The 26,491-nt window shown below is 34.6% G+C and overlaps 5 protein-coding genes across 7 annotated transcripts; 4 read left to right on the top strand and 1 right to left on the bottom strand.

The window, feature by feature from the left end:
* The first annotated feature begins 692 nt into the window (after positions 1-692).
* On the top strand, positions 693-2,261 carry LOC108319925 (40S ribosomal protein S20-2). The gene is made up of 4 exons (XM_017551243.2): positions 693-788; positions 864-994; positions 1,077-1,190; positions 1,934-2,261. Exons 2-4 carry the CDS (start codon positions 883-885, stop codon positions 2,074-2,076), a joined length of 369 nt encoding a protein of 122 aa, XP_017406732.1. The 5' UTR covers positions 693-788; positions 864-882; the 3' UTR covers positions 2,077-2,261.
* Positions 2,262-3,476: 1,215 nt separating this feature from the next.
* Positions 3,477-6,963, top strand: LOC108319970 (magnesium transporter MRS2-3). The gene is made up of 5 exons (XM_017551298.2): positions 3,477-4,118; positions 4,206-4,334; positions 4,409-4,554; positions 4,635-4,845; positions 6,488-6,963. Exons 1-5 carry the CDS (start codon positions 3,630-3,632, stop codon positions 6,773-6,775), a joined length of 1,263 nt encoding a protein of 420 aa, XP_017406787.1. The 5' UTR covers positions 3,477-3,629; the 3' UTR covers positions 6,776-6,963.
* Positions 6,964-9,524: 2,561 nt separating this feature from the next.
* LOC108319929 (protein SOB FIVE-LIKE 5) lies at positions 9,525-11,482 on the bottom strand. Its single transcript, XM_017551246.2, has 3 exons — positions 10,764-11,482; positions 10,534-10,617; positions 9,525-10,455 (listed from the first exon to the last, which is right to left on the bottom strand). Exons 1-3 carry the CDS (start codon positions 11,139-11,141, stop codon positions 10,345-10,347), a joined length of 573 nt encoding a protein of 190 aa, XP_017406735.1. The 5' UTR covers positions 11,142-11,482; the 3' UTR covers positions 9,525-10,344.
* Positions 11,483-14,157: 2,675 nt separating this feature from the next.
* LOC108319900 (uncharacterized) lies at positions 14,158-15,286 on the top strand. Its single transcript, XM_017551201.2, has 2 exons — positions 14,158-14,517; positions 14,927-15,286. Exons 1-2 carry the CDS (start codon positions 14,158-14,160, stop codon positions 14,975-14,977), a joined length of 411 nt encoding a protein of 136 aa, XP_017406690.1. The 3' UTR covers positions 14,978-15,286.
* A 1,655-nt stretch (positions 15,287-16,941) lies between these two features.
* On the top strand, positions 16,942-25,583 carry LOC108319975 (uncharacterized). 3 transcript variants are annotated; one of them, XM_052869272.1, is made up of 19 exons: positions 16,942-17,100; positions 17,666-17,736; positions 17,914-18,007; positions 18,080-18,188; positions 18,266-18,304; positions 18,664-18,747; positions 18,842-18,903; positions 19,431-19,533; positions 19,784-19,924; positions 20,168-20,236; positions 20,332-20,388; positions 20,468-20,728; positions 21,457-21,540; positions 21,675-21,785; positions 23,049-23,119; positions 24,142-24,366; positions 24,748-24,841; positions 25,050-25,347; positions 25,457-25,583. In XM_052869272.1, exons 2-19 carry the CDS (start codon positions 17,679-17,681, stop codon positions 25,513-25,515), a joined length of 2,019 nt encoding a protein of 672 aa, XP_052725232.1. In that variant the 5' UTR covers positions 16,942-17,100; positions 17,666-17,678; the 3' UTR covers positions 25,516-25,583. The 3 variants fall into 3 exon arrangements, with proteins under 3 accessions (XP_052725232.1, XP_052725233.1, XP_052725234.1); XM_052869273.1 differs by having other exon boundaries at positions 16,945-17,100; positions 17,678-17,736; XM_052869274.1 differs by lacking the exon at positions 16,942-17,100 and having other exon boundaries at positions 17,692-17,736; positions 18,085-18,188.
* Positions 25,584-26,491: the final 908 nt, after the last annotated feature.

Genomic DNA, 26,491 nt, shown 5'->3' with positions numbered 1-26,491 from the left:
AATATTTTATTAAAGAAGACATTATAAAAACCCGTGCTCACTATTCTATACATGAAATATTCAAACTCAAATTGTCTTGTACTGGGATTCTTCAATCCATTCATATATTGTCATTCTCCAATCCATTCATATATTGTCATGGTAGAAAAATGCACGCTCCAAATTCCCATAACAACAATATATAATATAAATATGAAATAATGTACTGTTGTTTAATATATGTTTTTATGGACAACATCAAATATGAAATTAAAGAAAAATATCAAGACACTATAAATCAAACTTAATATTAATTATAATAAATTTATTATCATATATTAATATGAAATTTAAATTGAATTTACTATTATAAAAGCATTTACTAAGATGAAGTTTGCTCTAATTTTGTATATCATAATATGGTCAGAGGATTTGGAAAACAAACTTGATATAGGTTACTGTTTTGATTTTGGACCATGCCTATAAAACGGCAATGTAGAATGTAGCTAATTTAAGAATATAAACAAACACATTGCTAGTTTGTATAAATCTTTTAATTTAATTTAATCAGAGTTTTTTTTTAAAGTAATCTAAATATGCACTGGAGTTAATAATTTTAATTATCATAAAAAAAATATAGTGTTTTTATTAACAGATATTGTAAAAGATGTGCAGCAATCTCCTGGTTATTTATAATCGGGCCAGACAGTAAATGAATGATCCGGCCCATTTGGTGATGGCATGAAAAACCCTAAGAGAACCTGAAATTGAATTCTGAAGAAACACATATTGTTTTGACACTCTGGAAGGTATGCGTGATTTCTTGCCAATGCATTCTCTTTTCTACTTCTGCGTTCACTTTGCATTATTTGTTTTGAGCGCAGAGGGAATCATACCGATACAATGGCGTACGCTGCAATGAAGCCCACTAAACCCGGTTTGGAGGACACTGAGGAACAGATCCATAAGATCAGGATCACCCTTTCCTCTAAGAACGTCAAGAATCTCGAAAAGGGTACACCATTTTCCACTCTTCAATTCTTTTTCTTCATTTTCTTTCACACATTCTAATTCTTTTCTTATCGTAATCGCTATAGTTTGCGCCGACCTTGTTCGTGGCGCCAGGGACAAGCGCCTCAGGGTCAAGGGACCTGTTAGGATGCCAACCAAAGTTCTTCACATCACCACCAGGAAATCCCCGTGCGGTGAAGGTATTTTTTCTTCACATTCTGGCTTTAAACTTAATCTTTGTGTGTTTTTTTGCTATACACCAATCACAAATGTTGCTGTATCATTTTTATTTTCTCGCCACTTATGTGTATTCTCTGCTTTTATGCTGTAATTTTACTTTGATAACTTCACTCTTATAGATTAAACCTACTGACAGTTGTCAAATATCTCAAATTGTTGTCTGATTAACCCTAACTTGTTTTGAATTGACGCAGAGAAAAAAAATCTATATATCTCTCAGAGAAATAGTATTAGTGAACTTTAAAATAGGAAATATCTCTTTATTGACATCGGATGACACTTTTGAGATCAAATTTCCGGGACACCTTGATTTCTTTGGCAGTTGGGGATGGATGCCCGCTACCAAATTCTTGTGAAGACTGGCTGTTTTAAAATCAATATCATTCCTTTTAATTCTTGTTTTAATCAAGGCTTTAATTTTAATGGAAAAATGAATCCAAAGGTTTTGACTTTTGGTGAAAAGAGAGTGGCGTTCATGTTCGGAAGCTTAAGTAGCAAGCTTGATTAGCAAGCTTTGAAAATGTTAGCTTAATAGACACACCAGACCTCACGAGGTTTGACAGTTGTCGATGATTTTAGAAATGTCTTCAAGCTAGATGAGAATGCAGGACTAAGCAATATTTTGGTCTTGGTGTATTGAGAATATTTTTCCATTTGGAATTAATGGTAATCAGCTCTGTTTATGTCGTGCTTCTGGTTTCAGGCACCAACACATGGGACAGATTTGAGCTGCGTGTTCACAAGAGGGTCATTGACCTCTACAGTTCCCCAGATGTGGTCAAGCAGATTACCTCAATCACAATTGAACCCGGTGTAGAGGTTGAGGTGACCATTGCCGATGCTTGATTTTGGCCCAATTTTTGATAGTTTATTTTGTAATTTATTCTCTTCTCTTGCCTAGGAGTATGTCCAGTCCTATTCATTTTGGTTAATGCATTTTTGCCGATGAAATTTTTGAAGTTGGATTGGTGTGTAGGGGGAATGGATTTGATCGATTATCTTTATGTTCCGAAATATTTTCCTTTAAATGATTTTTCTTTCAGATAGAAACTACGTCACATCTTATAATCCTCAGTGCTTACAAATGTTATGCTCTGGAAGGGCTGATGTGATAAATTACGTTTGAAGTGGAGATAAAAATAAGATTTGTTTCATGCTCTCAGAAAAAGTAAGATTGATTTCAATATGCAGAATAATATTAATTTCAATATGCAGAATAAGATTAATTTTAACAAATAGGAGAGATCTAAGACAAGATAAACAAAATAAATCCAAGAAAATTAAATATTTAATATGTCAAGTAATAAGCAATTACTATTAAATATTTAATGTTTTATTGTGATGTACACACACTTTTAAAACTATTGAATGATTTAAAAACTATAAACCACAATATCGTTATTAAGCACCCTATCAGGTAATTCTATCTAAATTTTGGAAGAAAATTAAATCTGAAAAATTCATTATACTGACTGCACTATTATGAATCTGTGACCTATTTGTCAAAACTGATTTGGGCTATTACATGATTCTGGGTTGCGTTTTACATTAAACATTATTATTTCATTGAGTAAATATTTTAAAATTCATTCAAATGTTGATTTTTTAATAAATTAAATATTTGTATTTATATAACTATATTATTAATATTCACTTTTTAAAATTTATACTTATTAAGTTTATTTTACAAATGATCAAATAGATTTAAGCTGCATCAAACCTAAGTATGATGCATTTCTTTTTAATATCAATGTCACGTTCAAAATGTCAAAAGTATATAAATAATTGAAGTAAAAGTAAATAAACTTGAGCAATTAAAAATTGCGTGTTGTATTGGATAACATGTATGAAATTCAAACATTCATAAAGTACTATAGTTATTTTGCTCCTAACTAGTTTTTTCTTTATTTTAAATGTTTGTAAGGGCTTATTTTCCTTCTTAATACTTAAAAAGGTAAAATTTACATAATAATCTTAACAAACAAACTTGAAGTATTACAAAAATTAAAAAGGGTAAAATTTGCATAATAATCTTAACAAACAAACTTGAAGTATTACAAAAATTAAAAAATTCAAAGGAAAAAAGCAGAAATTTATCTCAGAGGAAAATGATAAATGAAAATTGGAAAAACTAATTAAAGAAAGGATTGAAACAATAATATAAGGAATACTGCGATAAAAAGGCTAACAACTTTATAAATTAAACAACTTTATAAATTAAGTTTCTAATAGAAAAATGATGAAACAAGAATTGAAAAAAAGGTGATGTTTTGATAGGTTGGAGGGAAAGAATTGGTAGTCACAGTGTATGAGGGTTTGGTTAAAGAAAAAGGTAAACTGTAAGAAAATTTGGAAGTAAAGATGTTGAATATGGAGAAGAGAGAGAGAAGGAGGATGAGATGAGGGGCGGAGAGGAGAGACAAACGGCGACCGGGATTCGGAAGAAGGGAAGCGGAGTGAGGCAATGGCTGATGCTCGACGGGAAAGGGGAGACGGAGGTGGTGGAGGCCGGGAAGCACGCCATCATGAGGCGCACCGGCCTCCCCGCCCGTGACCTCCGCATATTGGACCCTCTCCTCTCCTACCCTTCCACCCTTCTTGGCCGTGAGAGGGCCATCGTCATCAACTTGGAGCACATCAAGGCCATCATCACCGCCCACGAGGTCCTCCTCCTCAACTCACGTGACCCCTCCGTCACCCCCTTCGTCCAAGAGCTCCAGGCCAGGATCCTCCGCCACCACCAGGCCTTCTCTTCCAAACATCACGACCACCACACCGACTCCGACCCCGACCACGACCACGACCCCGATGCCATCAAGATTCTCCCTTTCGAATTCGTGGCCCTGGAGGCCTGCCTTGAAGCCGCCTGTAGCGTATTGGAGAACGAGGTCCGTGCTTCCCTCTTCTCTTCTTTTCATTTCTTGCCGACAATTTCCCTCTGTCTTTACCCTAAATCTCTCTCTGATGACTCACAGGCAAAGACGTTGGAGCAGGAGGCTCATCCCGCCTTGGACAAGCTCACATCCAAGATCAGTACTCTCAATTTGGAACGCGTTCGTCAAATTAAGAGCCGATTGGTCGCCATCACTGGCCGTGTTCAGAAGGTTGGTGGGTGTGATTGATGCATGGCATGGGCTTCCGGGGGTTTGATTATTTCATTGTTTGATCATTTGTTCAGGTGAGGGATGAATTGGAGCACTTGCTGGACGACGACGATGATATGGCTGAGATGTATCTGACGGATAAGTTAGCCGAGCAGCAGATGGAAGAGAGCTCTTCCGCATCCTCCATAAATGACCACGACGAGCAGGATATAGATGACAGGCATCCACCTTTTTTTTTTCTTTTACCTCTTTTTAACTCTCTTTCATCCCTCTGAATGTAAATTTTCTACCCATTTTTAGGACCGCTACAGAAATATCCTTTGAGGCTGGAGAACCCCCTGTGGGCTTTGAGGATCAACACAATGCCTACAATGTTCTTGGTAGGGACAGCCATGGAACCCGTGGTAGCACTTACAGTGCCGTCACCAAGCAGCTTGATGTCGAGGAGCTTGAAATGCTTTTGGAGGCTTACTTTGTGCAGATCGATGGCACCCTGAACAAGCTCTCAACGGTATGCACGCCCGTTCACCTCATATTCCTTCCGCTCTATCGGTTTATCGCCCATGTTTAATAACTTTTCCTTCCCCTCTAAGTGCCTGCAAATACCAACGAGTTCTACCACAAATGCACCAGTTACTGTTTCACAAAAGAAAACAGTGTTCTTTCTGATTAAGTAGCCTAGTGAAACCTTATTTGAAGGATGCTGGAAGAGGTTCTGTATATAATGTTGGAGGAGAAGCCATGAAATGAGTAGCTTTTTATTTTCTTGTTTGTATTTGAGGCCATGGATTGGCAGGAGTTCGTCTAACTTTGTTTCGTAGGTAAACATGTAATGGAGTGCCATTCATCATGTTTGCCTTGCCAGAACGGGAAGTCGGTTAAGTTGGTCTCCCCAAAAGATGAAAAATGTTAAATTCATAGTGGAAAGTTTAGTACATGGATCAGTTGAGAGGCTTGAGTTGACAATTACAGAAATCTCACATACATGTTAATTGTCATGGTCGGGTCTTTCATGACAACTTTTTTTGTGCATGTCAAATTAGTAATCCCTAATACGGACTAGAGACTAAAATGAAACCAGAGCAGAGAGGAAAGACACAATGGTTGAGATAAAAGGTTGGTTGATTTGAAGCTTGGCCCTATTAGTGAAGGGAGAAGGGACTTTTGTTAGTTGTGGAACAGGTAACAGATTTGCATCTTTTAACGACCGACTTTCTTACCCCCTTAGCCATCAATGACATCAAACAACCTGAAACGTACTATTTGTAATAGCTTCTAACATCACGCACTAAAATAAGGATCCAGAAGTAAACTTAGCAAAAATCAAACACACAGGAAACTCATCACACTAACAACCTATGGAGAAACTCTCAACCTTTGACCTCCCTATCCATGTGCTTTATATAAGTAACTTCAACTTACTGTTAAATCAAACCATTAGATCCAAAACAGACACTATTGTGCTTGGAACCTTGTCAAACCTCCCCAAAAACCAGTCACAATAGCCCTTTTTTGCAGGTAAACTAAACCCATTAACTGCCATGCCTCTCTGCTATCACTCCCAAAACAGAAAAAAAAGGGGGTGGGGGGGAAGTTATGAATGCCAATTGGCATTTGCTACCAAAGCACCAATGGACAAACTCCTCAATACACTGCTCCCCTGATAGCCATCAGTGGTGGTGACGCTCGAAACTGGCAACAAACACATTTCGAACTAAAGTTTACATAGGGAGTTAGGGACCAATTTGACTGACAAACTAGTCTTTGAAGGCTGTATTTGACAAGTTTCAGCTTTCGGCAATCACCTTGATGGGCCCCTTATCTTGTAGGGTATAAAATGCTGTTGCATACGTGATCAAAGATGCATGTTATTTCAAACCATTGTAGCAAACTCTCCTATTTTTTTAAATGTTGGGGATTTGGTCAATATGGTTTCTAAGACGGATGAATTATATGTATGGGAGTTTGTCAAATCACGTAGTTGGCAACTTTAGGGTTTAGGTTATGATCTTTGAACATTTCTGATCCAATATGGTTTTATCTTTTATAACAATTTCACATGATATTATAGTTTACCAGTTACCTGAAAAATGAAGTGAAAATTGATTCCTCTGTTACTGACTCTTTCATATTTGTTCATTGTCCTGATGAAGCTGAGGGAATATGTTGATGACACGGAGGATTACATCAACATCATGCTGGATGACAAACAGAACCATCTCCTCCAAATGGGAGTCATGTTGACCACAGCAACTCTGGTAGTGAGTGCCTTTGTTGTTGTGGCCGGAGTTTTTGGCATGAATATTCACATTGAGCTATTTGATCCAGATAAAGCTGGGATGACAGAGTTCCTCTGGACTGTTGGTGGTAGCACTGCAGGGACCATATTCTTGTATGTAGTTGCCATTGCCTGGTGTAAGCAGAAACGCTTGCTGGAGTAATTAACTAGGCATCTAATAGCGTTTCATAAAGAAATGTAATGTAATTTGAAAATCACTCATCATTCATATGCTATAAATTTTAATAGCAGACCATTGCAGTATCTTCTGGCTGCTTCTTGTATTCGTATGATACTTCAGCTTCAATGGTGTACTCGTCTTGTACATGATTCCGTTGGTAGCTTTACGTACACCTGTTGTCTTTACAGTATTAGTTTTGCTATTAGCACCAAAATTTCCGAAGTATCCAGATTCTTTTTCTTACATTTATTATATTTTACATTCTTTCCCTTCCATTTTAATATATGGCCCTAATCATTTTTATGTTTTCTATTCGTGAAAACAACATTTCTCTTTCAATGATACCTTGGGGTCAGACATGCAAGTTCAACTAGCTGGCCTTTCTTTGTGATTTGCTTTCTCTTGCAACCTGTCACACTAACAATTAGATACAGCAAATTCATTAAATTGGATTAAGATGTACGACTAATTCAAGGAGCAAGAAATGTTCTGGCAGCTTCCATCTTCAAATCACTCGTCAACTGGAAAACTGCAAAGTTTGGCAGTGCCGCAAAACATTACTTCTAGGTTAAACGCGACCGTAATTTTTCTGGTGTCAGAAAAGGATTGTATATTCTCCATTTTTTTAGGTGTATGGTTGAAAAACAGAGATGAAAAGAAAAAAAAACGGAAGGGAGAAACTAATAAATGTGATAAAAATGAACAGAAGAATGACAAAAAGTTACCAGTTTTTGGTACTTCACGTTTCATTTTTTTCTCTTACAGTATCGAACAGGTTTCTGATGTCCAATTTTTTCTTATAACTTGTTAAAATAAAATATAAGTGTTTAAAATTTACGATAGTAGAAGCAGCATTTATCATAAGTTTTGTCTTACCTGTATTGACGTGAATGAATTGAAGTGAAATTATGGTTTTGTTTGTAGCAGCAGGCGAACAGTGAAGTAATTATAGCGATATGATGATCCAGTGCAGTGTGTCTCCATGAGCTTTGGAAGGTTTTGAAGCCATAAGGGACACTGAACTAGAAAATGGATAATTGAGCTTGGTGAGGTAATATTAGATCAACTTGTTTGTTTTATTTTCCTAAGTGGGCCTAAGTCAGCTTGACAATGTTCCACAATACTTACTTCCCAAACATGACCTAGGTACTGTTTCATGACAGTAGCTAGTGATGTTTTTCACAGTTCATAATCAACGTCTGCACATGTGGTAACACCACCTAAGTTTTGTCTTTGCCTCTTTGGTCACTGCTTTATACACCAGATTTTCTTCGTGCCTTGTTTTGATTGGCATTACGTGACTTGCAACTCCACCCGAATACAGTCACTTTTGATTTGCATCGTTCGCACATTGGAGGAAATGTGCTTCGAGAGTTGAATTTCTTTTATCCAGAGTCCACACGGAGATTGCTTCTTCTATCTGCATACATACATAAATAACATTCGAACTCTGATTTGATTAAGTAAACCAATACAAGATCACCGAGAGGGTTACATTGCTGCATCGTGATGTGAAGTCCAATGTTGAACAGTAACAACATAATAAGACTATTAGCCATGATTTTGTAGATTTTGGCTTTTACCACTTGACTCACTCACTGTTATTCAGCATTTGTCATGCAGAGCGTTGTCCTGAGAAATGGGAACAGCCAAAATAGATTGGAAATGGAGAGGGAAATAGAAGATGAAGCATGAACCACGTGTTTGAAAGCTATAAAGCCCCTCCTATCTCTATATCTCTTCTCCTCTGTGTATGGTTTGGCGGTGGTTGGAAAGGCAGAAATTTTTTTCCCATACTCTTTTGGACTCTTATCCAATTTCATGGAATGCAGCTACGCAGTGACTATCTTCACCTTTAAATTACATTTCTCTGTCTTTATGAGTTTTTCTTTGTCTTTAGCTTAGCTTCCTCTTTTATTTTTACCCAATTGTTTATTCCTGAGATCCCAAATTCTCACCCTCCTTAGATTTTTTTAATCACATGACTGGGAATAAGTAAAGGTATAAAAAAAAGTTTGAAGGGACACATAATTGTGCATGACATCAAGTCCTATGACAGCTTCCAAGCAGACAGAGTTGAAGGGAGCAAAGGTACATATAAAAACATGATATATGATATTTTAAAATCGGGGATCCTTCCAAACGAGATAAAGTTGACATACTAAACCAAATGGGGCATGTTCCTCTGGGTCAGGAAGATCTCAGGCAGGATCTCCTGTGCTTGCATATGAAATATTCCAACATAAACATCACCATTTTCCCCTCATCTCTCTACACTCTCCTCATTACCCATACCTCATAACTCACACCTTTATCATCTTTTATCCTTTTGCAAACAGATCAAGCATTTTCCCTTCATTTTCAGGCCACAGGAAAACACTACAACTTCCAGAATAAATACAGCCCTATGAACAAGGCCTTGTCCTTCTTAATTATTAAACCCTTTTCCTCTCAACTTATATTCACAGACATAATGTAAAGATCCAAACGAAGATTGGAGACATCCTACCTAATCAATTAGGATCACACGGCATTCATCAAAGTTTGCCGTTTTAAGAGATTTAGTGGACAGCACTACATTTTGTCTCCCTTCACTAACAAAATGGATTTTATAATCAAAACAGCTGAAGAAACCGTGCAATGGGTCTGCGAAATCCACATTTAATTCCATTCGTGACATCAAGTTCTTATTGCAAATTTTTCTGAGATTGGAGAATATCAGTCATCTCCAGCAGTATCACTTTGGACTCATTTAAGATGACTAGTATGTGCTTAACTGAGATGTAAACTACACACAAAGATTGAGGACCACGTTGTCAAACCCGAGATTTCATTGCACTTATCTATTAAGAAATTTTTCATTTCCAAAGCACTGTTAGCAGGTAACTCTGCCCCCCCCTGAATTTTGAACACGGACACAAGTTCCACTCCACTTAAACATTACCAGGGATCTGCAACTATAGTCCTTGGTGTGAAAAAGTTGTTCGCGTTGGTATGTTATACCCGGACGACAAAAACAAAAGTTTGGTCATTTTGTTTTTGGACAATATGCTGTTGAAAAATTAAATATTTTTTTGGAAAAAGTTGCTTGTGCTGCTTTGCTTATATAAATTGAGCATGGGACTTCGTCAAAAACAAAAATTGAGCATGTTTTCATTACACAGAACCTGCCTAACTTATCTATCTTGTGTGCACTATTCTTTGACAAGAAAACTAGATCATCAAAGAAAAAGGAAAAGAAAGGTTCATTTCCAAATTTTCCTTTCAGGTTGTTTATCACTGCATTGACAGTTAAAATATACGATAAAAGAAAACAAAGGAACAGAATCCCTTTTGATGTCAGCTTCCTTCTACATCATTATTGATTCTGTGCCCTTCATGGATCTTCTGTATCTTCCGCCGCACCAAGTTGAATTGCAGAGATAACTATTAGTAGAAACAGAACTGATCTTTATGTCATCCCCATCTCTTTCCTTCCGTACCATATTTGTCAAGAACAGAATGCAATGGAGCGGTCACATGATAAATTAAAATACTTCTGGGGGATATAGTCATGAAGATTGGCCAGTGTACAGAAGAAGCATTTGCTTGTTGTTTTCAACTCCATTTTCTGACAGGGATGGTTCTAAAAAGCCGAACTGGTCTTGCAACGAGGATCTCTCCTATAAGAACACGAATATTTTTGTGAGGAGTTGGAATAAAATGTAACCTTGAAAGAATGAATGGAGCCAGTGAAGTACCTCATAATAAGTAGCAGAGAAACCTTGTGAGTAATCTAGCATGCTCTCTGTGGAAGTTTGTTGGTTGGTCACTGTGACATTGTTCTGAAAAATTATCAAGAGCCAAGAAAGTATCATCTATACAGCATACAACTACAACTACAACTACAATCCATGATTATTTTTAGTACTAGAAAAACGAGGCAGGGTCATAGGGCAATGCAACTGGCTGCAAGCAAGATCAAACTCACCATGGAGAAATCAAAGACAGAAGAGCTAGCAGTGTCATCAAGAAAAGAAGGAAGGTGTTGGTATTCCTTAACCTTCTGCCTCTTCTTACTTCTCTTGCCAAGTTTTGCTGCCTTAGATGCAGAGTAAAAGCTGCCATTATCTTGTGCATCTGGCAAGTGTGGAGGCCCAGAAGAAGCATCAGAGACCATGGACAGGTCCTCTTCCTCAGCCTCCTCCTTTTTGGCTTTCTTGTCTTTGTATTCGTCGTTATCTTCACCATCAAACTGGGAACTTGCATGTGAAAAGGCATTGTGATTCAGCTGGACAGATTGCTCCAGGTATAGAGTCCAACCAGACTCACACCCGCTGCTGCATTGTGATGATGCCAATGCATTCATCTTCCTTTCCTTGGCTGCTCCCAAAGGAATGAAATCTAAAAGGGGTAGGTTGGTTATTCACTTACCCTCCAATTTATGATGAAGAGAAGAGTGGTAAAAAGGATAAAAAAAAGAGTTTGATGAAACATGGCAATACATGGTGTGGCCTATTATTAACTGCGTGGCAACGTGGCTGTATAGTTTTGGTTTGGGGTCAGCAACAAGTTGGATAAAGTGTTGGAGAAAACCAAGAGAATCGGACTCAAATCCTAGACTAGTTTTGTCCTGACTCTCCACCCATATGTGCTAAGTGCCAGTTGGGTAGGATATAGAGGGATGCATGTAAAGAGAGAGGGAAAGAGATGAACCACAACCTTCACATGCTAGACAGCGATGCACTGTGTACCCTCTTAACAAAACCAGGTACACGTCCATTTCCCCTTCCACACTGTATGGACACCTATCCCTCTTTTCTCTCTCTCTACACGCATCATTGTTCCATTTCGGGAGAAGATTACCACTACAACACACATGTTACTAAAGGCTGATGCTGTTTTGCATTCGAGAACAAAATTACCATTACTTGTAGCAGAGGTGGTCCAGCCTTAAAAATGAGTTTGATTTAGTGCCCCGTAAGTGTGATTTAGTGTTCAAATGTGGAAAGGAAATAACGCTGTTCTGAGCATAAACAGCACACATTATTTATGATCCTCGTGCCCCTTTTTCCTTTTCTGTGCCCATCATGTGTGACGACTAAAGAATCACTCAACGGAAACATCACCCTCTTTTATAGTTTGTACTGTCATTTGCTTAGATTTCTGCAGAGCAAAATGTGCGGGTTGTTTTTTCATGTCAGTCTCATTCTCAAACAAGAAAAAAATACTCTTTTTTTTATCTTCTTGAAGAGATTCTTTCACTGTGCATCATGCAAAGAGAGAAAAATAAATGGGTTTTGCAGAACTAAGACAATGGACACTGTAAAATTTCTGGGGCACAGTGCAGTTGACTGGGATTTTATGAATCCACATGCAATCACATTCACCATCCTTCTCTTCTTTTCAAGAATTTACTCTACTAGGATTCACTCAACCATGTGGGCACGTGTGCATAATATTCATATGCGGGCTTCCACATATTCTAACACATGTCTCCACGTGCACACGCACTTTTATCTAAATCCCTCTTCCATGCTTTTCTTTTCAATTTTAATATCTATAATTCTTTTTAAAGTCACCACACTTCTTTAAAAATTCAAATAAAAAAATATTATATTTATTTCATTTTATCAGAAAAACATAAAAAAAAAATATTTTACGAACTCCAACCGTCTTAACCTGCTCGTGAGAGAATATTTTGGTTGGCTAATTGGGTTAATAATAAATAAACTCTATTACGAATATTTCATTTTTGCCTTTTTCTTTTAAATAACAAAATCATGTTCTTAATAAGATTACACTACTTGAATACCACTACCATGATTGCGAAACTTTTAGCTATCAACCAAAAGAGTTATTATTATGATTCATAACAAGTTAAGTCTTGTAAAAATTTATAAATTTATTTTGTATTACTTTAAAATGATTATCATTAAAAAAGAACAAATTTATCACACGTCGTTCCAAATTAAAAGTACATTTTTAAATGACTTTTTTGGGTAACTAAATTCCATTAGGGTTTCATTAATGTGAAGAAGCATCTGGTTAAAGTTTATCTACTGTTCAAACTACACTCGTGATTAGCTTCTCTTCTTTCTTTCTTTTTTATTTATCTTTTTTCTATGGACTAATCTGTGATCTCGTATGGGCCATTAAGCCCATTCCTATATTGACCCAGCCCAAAGATGGAGAATTATGCAAAAAAAAATTGCCTTGCTTGATTGTGTTTCGGTTTGTTAGTTCTGTTTCCTCTTCTTTCCATCAACAGTGAGGTATAGTCTTTACATTGCACTTCTCCAACTAAGTATGAATATAGCAGAGTTAATTTCATGTCTTTTGCAACCACAACTTTTAAACTAGTTTAAGGATAATGCAATGTACATTCGATTTGTTCTCAATTACTGAAAACACATGCGTTATTTATGTTCATTTTTTTAATAACAAAAAGTAATGAAATTGTGATTATAAAAATAAATATAAACAATTTTTACAATTTAATTATAAAAGGTATTTTTTTTGTAAATGATTTTTATTTATTTAATTTATAAGTTAGTTTTAAAAAAAATTAATTACATTTAAAAAAACAGTTAAATTAAAATAAAACAGTAACTTGGAGGGTAAAAATGAAAAAAAAAAAGACATAGAGGGAACTCATTTATATATAACTATAGATTAATTACAAATTACGATTGGATTGAGTTTTAATACAAGTATTATAAAATTTAATAACTATTGTGAACATCTAAGACATGGGTATTTATTAGATTATAGAAGATTTAATAAAATGATATTTGCATATTTTTTTAATAAAAATGTTAAACTGTAAATAGGTTTTAATTATATAGAGTTTAGATAGAAGTATTATTTATTTCTCAATAAATTTTTTCTTTATATCTTTTTGACCTGTCTTTAAGAGTGTGTTGTATTGGGAATTGAAGTATAAGTTTATGAAAAGTTACACTGCTAGGCTTATTAATAAATTGTTAGATCTTGTATCCGTTACGTATGGTAATGGTTATATGTGTGAATTGGTTAAATAATTTCATGAATTTACATGTATCGTGATACTTCAAAGTTTTTGTTTAAATTAGATTGTTCGGCTTATAAACTCCAAAGTTTATATTTCTTTTATCATAATATCAAATATGTATAATTATGATAAAAAATTTAATTTTATACATAATTTTTATCATATGGAAAAAAACAAACAGTGATTTGCTGTGTTGAGGTGTTCGACAGAGTGTAAAATATAAAGTGAGAAAATAAAAATAAATTTATTGGGTGTGTGGAGATATACCCAAATTCTTGTTCTCTGATTCATTCATTCATTCATTTTGTTCATCCAATCATCACATTCCCATCTTCGATCACACCACAACCCAATGAGTTATTATAATCCGCATCAGCAATCACCCGTCGGAGTTCCACCACCGCAAGGTTCCTCCTCCGTTCCGATTCCTTCCTTCTATATTCATTCCCTCTTTCTAATTCACATTCTCATTCTTTTCTTTCTCAGGTTATCCGCCGGAGGGACAAGGAAAGGAAGGATATCCACCGCCCGGATACCCGCCTCCCGGATACCCGCCGCCCGGATACCCGCCTCCCGGATATCCCCCACAGCAAGGCTATCCTCCGCCCTACCCTGCCCAGGGCTATCCTCCGCCGCCCTACGCTCCTCAATACGCTCCGCCTCCGCCCCCGCAGCAACAAAATTCACAGAACTCTGGTTGCTTGGAAGGCTGGTGCGTCTTTCTCTCTGTCTGTCTGTCTGTCTCTCTCTCTAATTTCGATCGCTGAGTCAGATCCGATCCGGCTCTTTCCGAGTTGACTCGGTGACAGTTGTCGGCGTAACGTTAGACATAATTAGCTATTGTGCGCTCTATTCGTAACTGCTTCTTTACATTCTTTTCTTGGAGACTCCGAATCTGGGTTTGTTTTTTTGCGTAGACCCACTGTTTGAATAAAATACTATGTTTTTGCAAAGATGATGTCACATTGGCATAACAAATTTTGAATCATGGGATTTGAATTTTACATGTTTTATTGCTCTTGTTTTTTTTTTTCATATTTATGAGTGAGAAATAGATGCATGCCATGGCACTGCATTGTTGTATGCTGATATTGATTTTTTGGAATCTGTGAATTGTACAGTTTGGCTGCTCTCTGCTGCTGTTGCCTATTGGATGCGTGCTTCTGAGATGACATATGCTTTGCACAAACTGGAAACTCGATGAAGTGTGTTTCAGCATTGAACTCGATCAAATTTGTGTCTCTTTTTTCTCTCTTTTCTTTGCTTTACCTTATCCCTTGTTGATTTTTTTATTATTCTTGTTAAATAATATGAACTGCTACTTGTTTCCAAACCTCAAACTGCTTCATTCACCTGCTTTTTATTGCTAAAAAAGTTACACATTGATGCTCCTTCTCCCCAAACCATTAAACCATAACGAGAGATTGAAAAACGAATGCTCTAAAATTACTTCAATTATATTGTCTCGAGTCATGTCAAAAGTAAAATTGTATGATTCTTTATGTTGTTGCAAATACAACAAGACTCGTTTTTGTGATTTATATTCAGTATTTATGTTTTCAATAAATTTTATTTTCCAAGATACATTAATCATGCATTGTTGTCTTGGATTTTATTCAAGTTCAAAAGGCTTACACTCTAAATTGGCAATAAGTTTATTCCCAACTACTAATAGGTTCTTCCACTACTTTATGAAATGGTTAGAGTGAGATTGTATTGGGTTTGTCAAAGAGTCGAAGTGCAGTTAATGAATAAAGGCATAGAGATGTGTGAATGAATGTATATTTTTATTGTGACATTTATTAGATTTTCTTATTTGTTACTAAATTTTAATCTTTTACAAGTGTATCCTTATTATTATTTTTACTAATTTACATATAAATGATTAATATGCGTTTATTGTTGAATAAACATGAAACAAAAATACAATAGAGAACTTCAAAACCAATCGAAGAAAATTACGTTTTCTTTATTTGGGTATTAAATTCTTAAAAGACACTCAATAAATACATTATTTAGCAATTGAAATATTTTAAATGAAAATAATAAATGACAAAACAAATATGACCGCTACCACACTATGGTAAACAAAGTTCACTGAGTATACTAATTTTTATAGGTGTATAAATACTAAATGTTCATAATTTTGCATCAATATTGTTTAGAGATATCATATTTATCATAATTAAGACTAAACAATGTATAAGTAATGATGGTGATTTTTTTAAAGTTAGTTTTATAGAATTAAAATAAAATTAACTCTTATAATGTTTTTAATATGAGAAAATATTTAATTTAATGTTTTTACTGTCATCACATAGTTACCATCTGACACAATTTCTTGTTTAACTTATAATTTTTTTATATAAGTTCATTAATAACGTAAAAATTATTATTATTTATTAAGATGAGTATTTTTATAAGTTTTACATAAATAAGACTGAATTTTTGCCTCAATAACACTCTGTTAATCCTATAGTAAAACATGCGTTCACTGACTAATTAGTATAGCAATCGATACTGATACTTCTTTCTTATGCGACTTTTTGTTAACTACAAGTACTATTTAATTTGATTATATATTAATTGATTAATAGTTCATTTAAGAAAAATGTTAACAATACACAATTAAAACACAAAAGTAATATACAATCTTTTACTATTGGTTGAAATTTATCGTAAACTATAAAACTACGTGCACAAAACTTATTAAATAAGTCATGCAACTAAAAAATAAATAATCTTTTATGCATTTTAATTACTGGTTGAAAATATTATTAAATATGAATAATTTAAAGAATCTTTAATATACATTGAAATATGAATCTTTATTATTGTTAAATGAACTAAAAATAAACTAAAAATTCCCTGCATTTGGTTTGCAATCTTTTTTTTAGGAAACAGGAAAAGAAAATACATTTAAAATTTTAAAGATTTTGCAAGTTCTTTAAACCATACCACTCTTACATGTTACAAAATATTGTATAAATTTTCTTCCTTTCAGTTTTTACCCAAAGAAAAGAAGAAAAAGTTTACTGTGGAAACAGAAAAGAGTCGCATCATTGCTCTTTTCTTGAGTTTCCAGTAAACAAGTTTGTAAATAAAATAAAATAGAATAAGATTATTTTAAACGGTTTAGTTACTAATCCTTTTGGTATCGCCTTCCTTTTCCCATTAGTTACGAAAACCTTTCACCGAAGTTGGTAGAATTTCAGAAACCAGTCGAATTCGCGGAGCTTTATCGGCGATTGGAAGACCCTTCGTTTCAAAAAAATTCTCGCTTTTTCAATTCCAGGTGATCTCCATGCTCTCATCATTCATACCTTTTAGTTTTATTATTATTCTTGTATATATTATTTTGTTACTATTTGGTATTGATTTTGTACAATAAGGTTGGTTTTGTTTTTTGGGATTGGGAGTACAAGGATTGTGCTTCTTCATTAGATTTCTGTTTTCGGAGGAAATTAACCCAATTCATGTATTGACACTCACACCTGGTTTTTGGGCCTCTTTTTACCCCTCTTATGCAGTAATTTGCAGAATTTTCAACAAATAGAACTCTTTCTTTGGTGCTTTTTTTTTAGTATAGGATCCGTCACCCTCATATGATTGCGTGTTAAAATTTTGCTGTTTTTGTTCATTCACTTTTCGACTTAAACGACACGAAATAGGAAGCATTGTACAGACTCATTAGTTCTTCATTTGAGTATAAAAGGCTTAGTGGGGTTAGCTTTTCAACTGCAATCTTAGTGCTTCGAATTTGTCTTATTATCTCTGTGAATCTTTTGCGCTTTATTCGACGGTATGAACTTCGAGGTCTGGCTTCGACAGTAATTAAGCTTTCAATTTTGTTGATTTAGTTTTTCCCCCAGAATGGCAGAGAATTCAGATGACGAATCATTGTTGGCTCGCATAGAACAACTGGAAAGGGGTATGTGCATTTTTACTTGTACATGTTACTTTAACTCTCTTACAAGGGTCGTTTTAGGATTAGTAAGAACACTAGACTGATGTTGATTTGATTAAACTGTTGTCTCCTGTAAAATTTTATCTGGCGTTGAAGTCATTTATTATAGTCATTGAACTTACAAAGTATATAATTTTGTAGAGCGTGATGAATTACACAAGGATATCGAACAGTTATGCATGCAGCAAGCTGGGCCTGGATATCTTGCTGTAGCTACCCGATTGCATTTTCAAAGGTATCTGTTTATTTTCCTATTCTTTAGGCAATCTACATACAATCTATTATATTCAACTCTGTGCCCAATTAGGACAGCTGGATTGGAGCAGGAGATTGAGAGTTTGAAAAAGAAGTTGGCGGCTTGCTCAAGAGACAATCTAAATCTGGAAGAGGAGCTTTCTGAGGCATACAGAATTAAAGTGAGTTATCGAATATTTTGACTTTGTGGCGTAAAATTCATTGTATTTTGTTTACATATTTACTTTACTATATTCAGGGTCAACTTGCTGATCTGCACAGCGCTGAGGTTTCAAAGGTCTCTCTCTTTCTCCTCACCCGTTGCTCTTCATTTTGTTTTACACTCTAGCACTGAGATTGCATTAGAGGAATTGCTATCCAGCTTTAGCAACTTGTGGAGAGTTGCTGGATGCAAAATTACAAACTGATTACATTTATTTGTCTGAATTTTTTTTACACTTGGTTGAAAGTCTTATAAGGGATTATGGTGAGAACATGACGGCAAGCTATAGTTTGTTGTGATCATGCGATAGTTTATTGAAAGAGTTAACATGTTTTGACTGATGTGACTTGTGAGGTGGATGTTTTTTGGTTTGTACTTCGACTGAGTTGTCCACGAGGAATACTGTTACTAATGACTTCAAATTTAATGTCCAGAACATGGAAGCTGAGAAGCAGGTAAAATTTTTCCAAGGTTGTATGGCTACTGCTTTCGCTGAAAGGGATCAAGCAATAATTGAGGTTACAATATTGTCTGTTTTCCTTAAAGAATATCGTTTTCAGTACTTTGTAGTTTTTTGTGGTTGATAATTTCAAAATTCCTTTATATTAACAGGCTGAAAAGGCCAAAGAAAATGAGGAGACTATGTTCCAACAAATACATGGCTTCCACCAGAGGTAACTCAATCTTTGTGTCATTTTAGCGCTTACATATTAATAAAGATAGGTGACTTAGGAGGTCTGAGAAAAGATCCTGCTTTTATTTTATGTAAATAGACGATGATGATGCATTATGCACTTGTTGCTTGATTATGTTTGGTGTAACATATTGAGATCCACCCAAGAATTATAACAACTATGGTTATCATAAGAGACATGTTTTACTTTTTCTCACCTATGGTTTTCCATTTTAAATGATTTATTCATCTTACATGGCAAATTTGGGATGTTGCATTTCCATATAGTCTACATTTATTTCAGTTGAAACTGTTCTTGCAAGTTGCTAGTGTGTCTGTTCTCTTTATATGGAAGGCCTTGTTTTCTGTAAGGTAATTTACTAAGCAAGATTGAAAGATTAAAACTTATGTGCCTATTTTATGATTACCTATACCTCTGTTCTCTATGATCTTGTTTTCTATGACATGGAGGATATGTTTACGTGGAAAAACAATTTTTATTTTACTTGCAACCTATCTTTAACACAGGGTAGAGGAGCTCACCGCAGATTGCCTTAAACTAAAGGAGTTTAATGATGCTCTACAAATTGATCAAGCAGTGCATATGAAGCAAAATGAAAACTTCAAGAAAGTAGTGTTCTCGCTCTCCTTCCTCTGTAACTCTATCTTTCATTTTAATTTCCTTTGTTAGTCTGTACAAAGCTTATCCAATGGTTTCTTAGGATACAAAACTAATACATGAAAAATAGTTATCTTGCATATATCCCTATCAAGTTCTTCAATATGCAATTTATAATAACATATTTGTTTTGGCATTTAATGGATCTTAAATACATGACTAAACTTTTGGTTCTCTCTGTGTATGTTTTTATGAATTTCAGGTAATTAATAAGTTCTTTCAGATCAGACAACCTTCTGTGAAGGAATTTGAAGATACAAGTTGGGATGAGAAATGTGCATGTCTTTTGGGTGACCCTGAGGAGGCGTGGAGTTTCAATGATGCTTCCACCTCTAAATACGTTGTAAGATTTCAAAAACCCTAATATTCTCTTTCCTTGATTATCAGATGATGTGTTCCTTATGTTATGCTGGTTGTTCAGCATGCTATCCAGCACGACTTGCTATAACTCACCACATCCTTTGGAACGTGGTTTGATTTGGCATGCTATTTACTTATGAGATAACAGATGACTGTTGTTAAATAGGAGATTACAGTAATGAGATTATATATCTGTACATATTGTGAATAACACTTTCTCAGACAGAGTGCATTAGAAGAACAGCTGGAGAGACTTAGGAATTCCATGGATTACCTTCAAAATAAACTGAGGGTGGTATGATCTAATTATCTTTGTTATCAGCTTATTGCTGCGTAGGTAACCCTAATTTTCAATCATCAGTTATTCTTACTCTGTTTTGGACGCTTTAGGGCTTGGAAATTGAAAATCATTTGAAGAAGGGAGTCAACGTACTGGAGAAGAAACAAGTGAGTACTTTCAAAATTTGGAATCAAAATGTCATTTTAATACATCTGTTTATTCTGGATTCTGATAACTTATTTGCAGATTTATATGGACAAATTGGTTCAGAACGGCATAGCAGACTTGAAAAGTTATCATTCTAAGTGTAGGGATGAAATTATGAACTTACTTGGTGATGGAGAATCCATTATTAAATCCTTAACCAATGTAATTGATGAAAAAATCCGGAGTTTTGATCTGAGTACCGTACCAAATTTGACCCTTCAAAGAGATGCGGAACTAGAAGAATCTGAAGGTGTTGGTATGCATATAAGCCCTCAAGCTAAACCTATCTCTGATTACAAGGTTTGAAACTCCATGCTAATACTGAATCCCTTTTACAAAAGGACAACTCATTTTTGTTTATAGCAAATAGTGCACTTGTAGAAATACGATACTTGTAGAACTATAGATAGTGCATAGCGTAGTAAAGGAGTATGATTTATTTCATATTCTAAGTTACAGACTGATTGTAGCATACTTTTCTTGGATATTTAAATGGTTGAGAATTAAAAATATGATAGCATTACACACAATTACAAATTAAAACAATGGACTAAAAAGAAGAGATGTAGAGGGAAAAGAATGACATAATATCCTAAGAAAATGAGTTTTTCAATCAGTTCAGTATTTGTCAAGCCGAAATTGGGCTAGTCACCTTCAATGGCAATGTGACCAGCCCAATCATGTTTAAGTGATACGGGCTGATGTAATACTCTCATGCTCACCTGATTACTTCCAAGCTGAAAACAAGCCAGGCTTATAACAAAGAATGCAGTGGGTTTTCCTACAGCTTTTACAATGTATTCTATCAGTAAGATAAACTGGTTTTTAATATAATAAAGAAGTTCATTATTTTTTATTTTTAAATTTAAATGTGTTAATTATGATGGTATAATAATGGCAGTGCTCTTATTAAAGTAGCAACGGATATATCTTAACTTGGTCGAGTTTACCGTCTGTCTTCATTTTATTGATATTTTTTGATAGTTACAAGATGCAAGACTAATAATCTTTTATTTACTCTTTCACAGAGGAACAGTCCTAGGGCACTGTCAGTGGGTGCTGGCTTAGAAGGTGATGCATCTAATGTTTTAGCAATGGCATTGCAAGAGAAGGTATTTTTTTCATCTTCACTTTTATTAAAATATTGTGTATTTACTTTCTCTTTTTCTCATTGCTAATCAAGATATTTGTGCTTCCAACTTCTTGCGATCTGGCTCTCTGATATTTACCATGCTTTATATTTCAGGTTGATGCATTATTGCTTTTATCACAGCAGGAAGAAAGACATCTACTGGAGAGAAATGTGAATTCAGCCCTACACGGTAAAACTGAAGAACTTCAGAGGAACTTGTTGCAGGTACTTGTCCGTAACACTTTGGAACACTGCAATTACTGATATTCCAGTAGCTTGGTTCTAGTAGAGTCTAGAAAATGGTTTATGGTCGTGCAAAGTGTACTATACAGGCTATCTTGGTCTGAGAAGAATGTTAGTTGTTTGTGTGCACTATCTGAGTTTATATTTAACTGAACTTCACAAAACTGGTTTTTAAGATGAAGATTACATCTTACTTATATATATATATATATATATATATATATATATATATATATATATATATATATATTATAATTCGGTCTTACTTCTAGTCAATCTAGAATTTCCAACCATTAGTTATTTATTTTTTATCTATTTATAGACCATGTTTGGTGTCATTATGAAACTTGAACATCCCAACTAGTTTGCACCTTAAAGTTCCATCAATAATTTGCCACTATATAAGCCATCATAAAAGAAAGAACATACAAAAGCATGAGGAGACTAGGCCAAAACTCATGCAAGAAAAAAACCACCTCCAAACAACTAACAAAAGCTGAATTATGGGGAGGCTTAGGTGATTTTGAAAGAAATCAAATCTAATGTTAGAAGGTAAATTGTCAAACTAAAAGAAATCAAGTCTATTATCCACATCAAAGTTAGCAAACGCATCAACTCTCTTATTCCTCAGCGAAAAGATATGAGAAAACTTAAACTCCAAAGCTTTGCAAATGATTAGAGCTTTTTGCCAACGGGTCTTCAGCTTCCATGGAACAACTTCTGGGTTCTCAAACGCATGACAAAGTTATGCACATTCATCAGATTATGATCATTAGAAGCAGCAAAACGATTAGAACAATAATTCAAAACATGAGTCTCAATTTGTTTTTTACTATTCAAAATATTTTCTGAATTAATCAGTTTAGTAATATGGTAGAAGTCCTTCTCGTTTTAAAATTTGCATGGAAAAATCTAGTGCCTCTATCACCATCATTAAACCAATCAATGCGTGCCTTATCCTTCCAGAATTTAGATCGCCTTTACAAAGCCAGCTTAAACTCATCCAGGGATTATTGGTTACTATATTCTTTTCTTTTTTTGTAATTTTTTATTCATAGTTTTCATCAATGAAGCTATGGTATGTTCCTCTTCAAGATATGTAAATAGTATGTTAGAAATAACTTTTGTGCCTCTAACTCCTGTGTCGAAGCAACAAAATTTTAGAATCACATGTACAAAGATCGTTGATACTATTTACTGTTCACAACTAGCTTTTTACTTGGATTTTATTTTTTTTAACTTCAGGTTACTAATGAAAAGGTGAAAGCTCTCATGGAATTGGCTCAATTGAAGCAGGAGTATCAATTACTTTTGGAGTATGATTACTTTAATGATGACAGTTGCTAATTCAGTAATTTTTGCATCACTGTATATTTTTATGCGGTTGCCCTGTTATTTTGGAGTGAATTTTTTCCAAAGCATATTTCCTGTTTTCTTCAGTAAAAATATCCATTGCAGAGTAAATATTATTTTTATACTTCTGGTTCTTGTGTTATTTTACTATTTTAAAGGATAAAGTTTCACTAATATGCTTTGCTGTCTATACTATTTTTCGTACGTGTATCTTATAAGGTAGTATTTTACTTACTTTTTTTTGTACTTTCCCAATTCTTTAAAATTCCTCTAATTAATTTCTGTAAAAGTTTTATTATTGGGCCTTTTGTTCATTGGTAAAAGTTATGTTTCGGCTTCTCCATTTAATGAAAGGAGACTAACAAAAAAGTTGGGCAAAATACTACACAAGTAAATGAATTTGATTGTCTTCAACTCTTCATTCTTAGAATCTGGACATCATGCGAAGAGCTTATATGCAACAGCAGTATATTATTTTCATTTTTCGGGTTTTAAAGTAACACTAGTTATCTTTATGATACTGAAGTACGAAGCTCAAAGCCGTGCTTTATTTTTCATTTCCCTGAAACTTATTGCTTTAAACCACAATAGCAACCACCACCTTATTGCTATAGAAATTACAAAGTCTTCATGAGTCTAATTGGCTTTGATTGCCCTTCATATACCCTACTTCTGTCTTCTGGCACGCTGTTGTTTCTTTTCACAGTCTTGATAATTTTATAAAAACTAGATTTATTGTATTGCATGCGAACAAAGTAATAGAATATATTTATGGAACAATCAGAGTTCAGCTATGTCTCTTCCTTTAATCTTATTTTTATGCTTTACTACTGTTATTGTTTTACAAGCAATTGGATTTTTCATCATTCATCAGCTTCAGTTGAATTTATCCCACTCTAGTTGTGTTTCCTTCTCCTGCAACTTCAAAGGATTCTCCTTTAATGTGGAATGTCATTTATTTTATTTCGTTCTATTGCATGTGCAGAAAATTGGGTAATGAACCTAATCAAGAGAAAGGTGTGGTCAACACTGGAGACAGAAAGCTTGTTACTCGTGAAAGAGATGGAACTTTAAAGAACTTACTAAAGAAATCCTATTTGAGACGATGGATTGCCCCCCTGGATGTTAGTGTAAATGAAGTTGACAGTAGTTCAAATAATGAAGGGAAAACTCTCAATCATCAATCCAGCGGCAGTATAGATTTTGCAAGGCATGTGTTAAATTTCGGAATTTGTGTGTTCTGATTCTATTCCATTAATGGATGATTGTGGCTTAGACTTACCGGTTTTGGGTAAGTAAAATTTTATGGTAGAAGGATGATACCCTCAGTCCAAGGTACAATTACAAAAAGCCTTTCATTTCAAAATACTTCAGGGGAACATTTCATTCACCCCAAGGAGATGAGTAGGGTATTAGACTTCGGTTTGTCAAACACAAGATATTGCCTTACTGCACTAAAATTAATCCCTTCGGGTTCGGGATAGTTTAAACTTTAAACCATGTCAATGTCATATCTATTTTGAGATAGCATCAAGTATGGTGTTACTTTTCAGCCTTCTGTTTATTTACGTAGTTTACTTCTGTGTAGCAGAATGAAGATTGAAAATGCAACTCTCAAGGAAAGCATGGAAAGCATGGAACATTTAACTTCATCAATTCATCGGCTTCGTCTCTCTCTTTCAAAGGTATCATACTGTTTTATTTCACAACTGTAAAATTTTGATATTTGAAAGAGACCAGGGAAAGAGGGGGCTTCATGTTGAGATTGCAATGTTTTAGGTCAAAAAGGGAAATTGTTGAACTTAAGCTCTCTTTTAACATGGATTAACCAGAAACCATACCCTGTTTACTTTTTGAAACTTGAAAGCTAAAATGTATTGACATGGATTTTAGGCCAAGGAGTGTGTGACTTCGGAAGGTACAATTTCCGGTGTTTCAGAAATCCTTAGTGACGTTATTCATGAAGCAGAACTTTTAAGGACTGCTCTAAGCAGCTCCTTGCCAACCAGCTGGCCTGTTGAGGAAGATATTAGTTACATTGGATACAGCGTGGGCACTGACAGGGGAGATCACGAAGGCAGTGATGAAAAGATGGATACTGTTTCTGCTGCAGGGCTTGAAATGGTCGAGCTTTTGATTTTTTCGGCTCAGACTTTGATGGACTTACAAACCAAAATAGTATTCGTTCCTGGTATAGAAGTTTTATGAACAGCTCCTTGTGTGACAGTATAAGTCATCTTAGGTGCTTTGTATATTTGGCTGGTGTAGCTGAAGCCCGTTGTCCTGCTTTGATCCTGCAGGTCATGAAACATGTTGTGTTTATAACTCTCACGCACCTGCAGTTCTTCCTTGCCTCTAAGCCTAAGATTAGTTGCATGCCAATTGTTTCTATGACGGTATTTATTCTATTACAATGTGTTCATGTTAGTCTGTGATGCTTTTAAAGATTGTAATTTATTAACGTATCATGTGTTGAGTTTAACCTGGTTCCATCCGCAAGAAAAAAAAATCTATTATTAGACTTGGAGATATTTCATATTAGAAGATTCTCAGGATTAAAATCATTGAGAAGTTGAATTCAAATCAATATGAAAGTCAATATAAAAACTTAGGTAGTTTTGAGACGTGGTTGCATTATTCCTTGAAGTGTACTTTTTCTGCACTAGGTTTTCAAATTAAACAACCTAAAAATCCATAAACCCATTTTTCGTGACAATTACTTAGTGACCAATGAACCAACATCTCAAATTTTTAAATTCCAAATTAAATATTCACTCTAATAAGTTGTACATGCTAGGTTTTATCAACTATCTAATTATGTAAATCAAATTATATATTAAAAACTTTTTCAACTATTTAATGCTTCATTACATAAATTTTATCTATCGTATATATCTTCAAAACACAATAACACCTATTTGAAATTTCTTACAAGGGATAGTGGAGTCAATGTTAAACTATTTGAACTTAAATTAATATAATTTAACTTAATAAATGTTTTAAATTAGTGTTTCAATTCACGGTGACATTAATTTATACCATATATTATAAATTTCATCACAACTTTAAAAACTCATCTAGATTGTATGAAATTTGATGTAATTTGTATCATAGATGGTTGGTAGAGTCAATTTCATTTTGCAAATGAACGTGGAATTTCATACAATTTCATTATTTCAACCAGCAAATTTTTTATTAATGCTTATGTACTCAAATTTGGTGTATTATACAAATTAAACATCTATATGTATATATTTCTCACTTTTGGTTAATTATGCTAAAAAAATTATAGTAAAGGTTAATAAAATAAAATTATGGAACATACTGTATTATTT

Source organism: Vigna angularis, chromosome 10, assembly GCF_016808095.1.
Source record: "Vigna angularis cultivar LongXiaoDou No.4 chromosome 10, ASM1680809v1, whole genome shotgun sequence".
Taxonomy (NCBI): domain Eukaryota; kingdom Viridiplantae; phylum Streptophyta; class Magnoliopsida; order Fabales; family Fabaceae; genus Vigna; species Vigna angularis.
This window is presented reverse-complemented; position numbering and strand designations above follow the sequence as displayed.